Below are 3,405 nucleotides of genomic sequence, written 5' to 3' on the forward strand. Positions count from 1 at the left end.
TACACACAGGTACATATTTACTCACATACACACAGAATGGGTTGGAAGTTAGTATCTGAAAAAGAAAATTTCATCTTGAAAAAGAGGGAAACGCAAACATTAAGGTGGTTAACACACATGGTATCATCTTAACTTGATATCTTTCAGTAGATGAGAGATATACACAATTCTAAAGCAGTTAGAGGATCAGATTTATTCTTGTAATGAGGTTATCATTTACAGATTATGTTTGAGTGGGGGTTAGTCAGGGTTTAATACTCTTAAGGTATCCAAACAACTTAAAAAATGCTGACAATGTCCTAAGCAAAAAAAAAAAAATCCTAAGTGTGACAACCAATGAATCACAACGGGATGCAATAAGGTGAACTGATCACGATGACAGCAAAACAAGTAGCGCAAAACTATGCGTAATACTACATTAACAAAGTACTGATCTCAAAAGGTAGGCTTGATCCTAGGTTGTAAATCTTTGAGATGTGCAATTCTTATTGTGGTAACATAATTCAGCATGCTTACAGGCAGTGTGTAATGCCGTGCCTCAGATTATTTATTTTACACCCATGTATCGGGTTCCAATTTACCTCAAGCCAGCCGTGACAAGCCCCAGATGCCTCTATAACATAAGCAAACCACCAAAACTTTGGTGCAAGTGTTCTTTGCCTTTGTCAAATAAAAGAAAAATAAAAAATACAATGTGCTCTTGCAGTAGGCTGTTAAACGTTAAGTACATGTCCACAGCAGCCAGGAACGTGTGATTTATGCCTTCACAGAAATACTTGGTTGGCTTCCACGGCAAAAAAAAAAAAAAAAAGCCTGCAAAGAAAATGCAGCACAGTCCTGCGGAAGCACAACGGATTACACAGCAACATATCACTAAACTCGGTTATCCTCGGTTTCAAACAGACTACACAAAACCCTTCCAATTTGCACTAAACTGAAGTTACGCATTCCAGAAGGAAACAAAGAAAGTTTGTATCAGATAAGAGGCACTGTGTAAACATTTGGACTCACTTCTCTTAACTAAAGAGGGGTGCAAGCCATTATCCTAACATGCAATTATAACCTAATACTATTGGGTTAAGCATCCAATGTACAAGGAATTTTGAACTTTGGTAAGTACTCTATCCTCAATCCAAGTAGAGGCTTGCAGAAATCTTCCTAAATCCTACAAAATTACAGCACAAGTTCCCAAAATTTCTTTCCATCTCCACCCAAAAGCTATGTAGACGGCCGTAAAAGAACATAGCGAGAAGTTTACTACAACACCCGTAAACTTTTCCACATGACTAGGACTCAGTGTTTTAGGTGTAATGTACCCTTACCTCCGAATCGGAGCTGCTGCTGTTGTTCTCCGACTCATTAACTAGAGCCGATTTGACATCGTCCAGATCCCGCTCGGCGGCCCCGGCATTCTCGGCGGTCTTTTCCTCCTGTTCGCCCTCGTCTTTGAAGGCAATCATCTCATCGTTGGCTCCCAGGTCGTCCCCTCCACCACTGTTGAGCTGAGGCATGATGATCGTGGGGTTCGCGGCCTGTGAGGACACCCGAAGGGACAGTCAAGCCTACTAGCAATCCCTGGGCACCCACTTAGGCTGCTCCCCAAGCAACAAAAAAACTGTAACAAATCCAGTAGGCTATAGACAATGTAAAATTTTCCTTTTTCCCCGGAACTCCAAACCACCAAGTCACTTCAAGTAGTTCCCAACTTTCCAAACACTCGGCTGCTGCAGCTCAAAAGTTTATAGCCATGGCTGAGGTAGTCGCAGGCACCAAATCTAAAATGGAGAGATTAAAAAGACCAAGAAAAACACAAGGCGTTTACTTTCCCAAAAAAGTTACTGACAAATCTGCAGCCTCTGTTGTTGTCTTATGGGGTCCTTTACAGCTTCCTCCGCCTTAGAAGAAAAAAAAGCGTGCTAAAAAAATAAACCTCCACACACAAAGTTAAAGGCGTACTGAAAGAAAAACAGCATCCTGGGTTTGAAGTTGTGTAAACTGTGAGGAGGCAACTAGAAAGACTCCCCAGTATTCAACTTTTCCTTCACGCTGTGTTCTTCTGCTGCATAATCCAATACATAACACCTGGATCAAAACTGTACAGATAAAAGTAAACTTCACAATCTTTGTTGCAGATTCCCCCCTTAACTCCTTGTTCTTCAGAGATGCAGACATTAACTCGACCAACAATACTCGTTATTTCTTCTCGTTTGCTTGTTTGTTTTTTTTATAGCTGGGATTGCTGGGAAAAATAGAGACAACGAAGAAAATCAAAACGGCAGCACCCCACTTCCTAACCCAGCCAAACTAACAGTGATTAGGAATGTGAAAAGTGCAGTTCAATCATTGGGAGCTTCAACTTGCCTTATTGCTTACAATGGGAGAGGAGGAGTTCTCAATGAAAGCTGACACTCCATTTAAGACAGAGGGACTGGAAACAATTGGGGCTCATTTGAGCCGTAGTTAAAGGGGCAGTGTAGAAATCCGCTGGTTTAATCCGACGGGGGAGGGGCACTGCTGCTGAGCACATAAGGATATTATTAACGTTTGCGGACAGTGACACCTTAACTTTCTTAATATTTTTTTCCGATACTCGTGAAGGAAAGCGGATAAGGCAGTTACTCGTTTTTTAAACTGTGTATGTATGTATATATATATATATATATATATATATATATATATATATACACATATATACATATATATATAAAATGTCTTTGAAAGACGTGTAGCGTTATTTAGTGAAGGAGTGTAAGGCAAGCAAGTACTTATTTCTGTGGGTTTCTTGTCGATACGCAGTATGTAATAAAGTTATTAGTGTGCCAAAAGGGAGAAAAAGCACAATAACATTACAAGTGATACAGAAGGCATTGTTTTATCTGTCTTGTACTTTACAGTTATACAGATGACAGTGTTTTATTTGTCTCGTATTTTACAGTTTGATACCATAACATAAGCACACTATTGATACCAAAGCAGTGTCTGCCTTAACTACGGAACTCGGTTTTCTTCGTGTGTGGTGCGTGCGCGTCGCTCTGCTACCAACTGATACGTTTCTCCTTTTGGTTTCTCATTTACATACCCATAATTCAATGTTGGCTCTGCAAAACAAATCCCGGTATTCTTATGTACACTGAAACACGCAATTTTTAAGTATTTAATACAAATGAAGGCGTAGTCGTTTTGTGATTTAGTGTTCTCTGTGCTCTTCACTTAAACCTTGCAGCTGACTTTTTAAACAGGTTTGGACATTGTCAGTGATAGTGTTTGTAAGTTGCTGGCTGTAGCTGATGTTCATGTTTTATGGAAGTCCATGTGTATCATTGTGTGTATGATGGATTTGCATAAAAGCATTAATATATTTTAGCGTGATGTGTATCTTTATACCGGTTCAGCATTTATAATTAC

The 3,405-nt window shown here is 39.7% G+C and overlaps 1 protein-coding gene across 1 annotated transcript in view; it reads right to left on the bottom strand.

The window, feature by feature from the left end:
• Positions 1-2,386, bottom strand: part of TCF7L1 (transcription factor 7 like 1) — a 580,879-nt gene extending 578,493 nt beyond the window's left edge. Inside the window, exon 1 of the mRNA XM_044084398.1 lies at positions 1,323-2,386. Within this exon, the coding sequence (XP_043940333.1) occupies positions 1,323-1,511 (189 nt within the window). The 5' untranslated portion in view covers positions 1,512-2,386. The remainder of the gene's footprint in view (positions 1-1,322) is intronic.
• Between the last annotated feature and the right edge of the window lie 1,019 nt (positions 2,387-3,405).

The sequence above is a fragment of the Protopterus annectens genome, chromosome 9.part0 (assembly GCF_019279795.1).
Source record: "Protopterus annectens isolate FY-2018-M chromosome 9.part0, PAN1.0, whole genome shotgun sequence".
NCBI classification, from domain to species: Eukaryota; Metazoa; Chordata; order Ceratodontiformes; family Protopteridae; genus Protopterus; species Protopterus annectens.